At 41.2% G+C, this 777-nt stretch overlaps 1 protein-coding gene across 1 annotated transcript; it reads left to right on the forward strand.

Annotated features, from left to right (window-relative positions):
- Nucleotides 1-771, forward strand: Tsp_15709 (ornithine aminotransferase). The gene has a single exon (XM_003366724.1). The coding sequence runs from the start codon at nt 1-3 to the stop codon at nt 769-771; it is 771 nt and encodes a 256-aa protein (XP_003366772.1).
- The last annotated feature ends 6 nt before the right edge of the window (nt 772-777 follow it).

A 777-nucleotide genomic window follows, 5' to 3' on the forward strand; every position in this document is an offset into this window, starting at 1 on the left:
ATGCAGCTATCATTGTTAAGAAAATTTTCTCATTTATCAGCTGGATGTATTTATGCTGTGCAGAAATGCGGAGTAATGTCCAGTGCAAAATCACAATCCATATTTGATCTTGAAGCAAAGTATGGTGCACATAATTATAAGCCACTGCCAGTGGCGTTGGAGCGTGGTGAGGGCATTTTTGTTTGGGACGTAGATGGACGACGTTACTTTGATTTTCTTTCTGCATATTCAGCAGTTAACCAAGGTCATCGTCATCCGAAAATTATAGAAGCATTAAAAAAGCAGGCTGATAGGCTGACACTTTGCTCACGGGCGACGTATTCAAATGTTTTAGGAGAATATGAAAAATTTATGACAAATTTGTTTGGTTATGACAAACTGTTACCCATGAATTCCGGCGTCGAGGGTTGTGAAAGTGCATTGAAGCTTGCTCGACGTTGGGCATATGATGTGAAGAGAGTCCCAGAAAATAAAGCTGAAGTGATATTTGTTGAAGGCAATTTTTGGGGAAGATCATTAGCCGCGGTCTCATCAAGCACGGATCAGGAATGTTATGGCGGGTTTGGTCCTTTTATGCCTGGTTTCAAAGTTATTCCATACGATGATCCGGGAGCTCTTGAACAAGTGCTCAACACGAATGGTAATAATGTTGCTGCTTTCATGGTTGAACCTATTCAAGGTGAAGCGGGCGTCACGATGCCAAAAGATGGTTATTTGAGAAATGTGCTGAGATTTGTCAAAGGGTATACCGTCTTATTGGATCGTAGATGAATGTCA

Source organism: Trichinella spiralis (genome assembly GCF_000181795.1).
Source record: "Trichinella spiralis strain ISS 195 chromosome Unknown Scfld5527, whole genome shotgun sequence".
Lineage (NCBI taxonomy): Eukaryota > Metazoa > Nematoda > Enoplea > Trichinellida > Trichinellidae > Trichinella > Trichinella spiralis.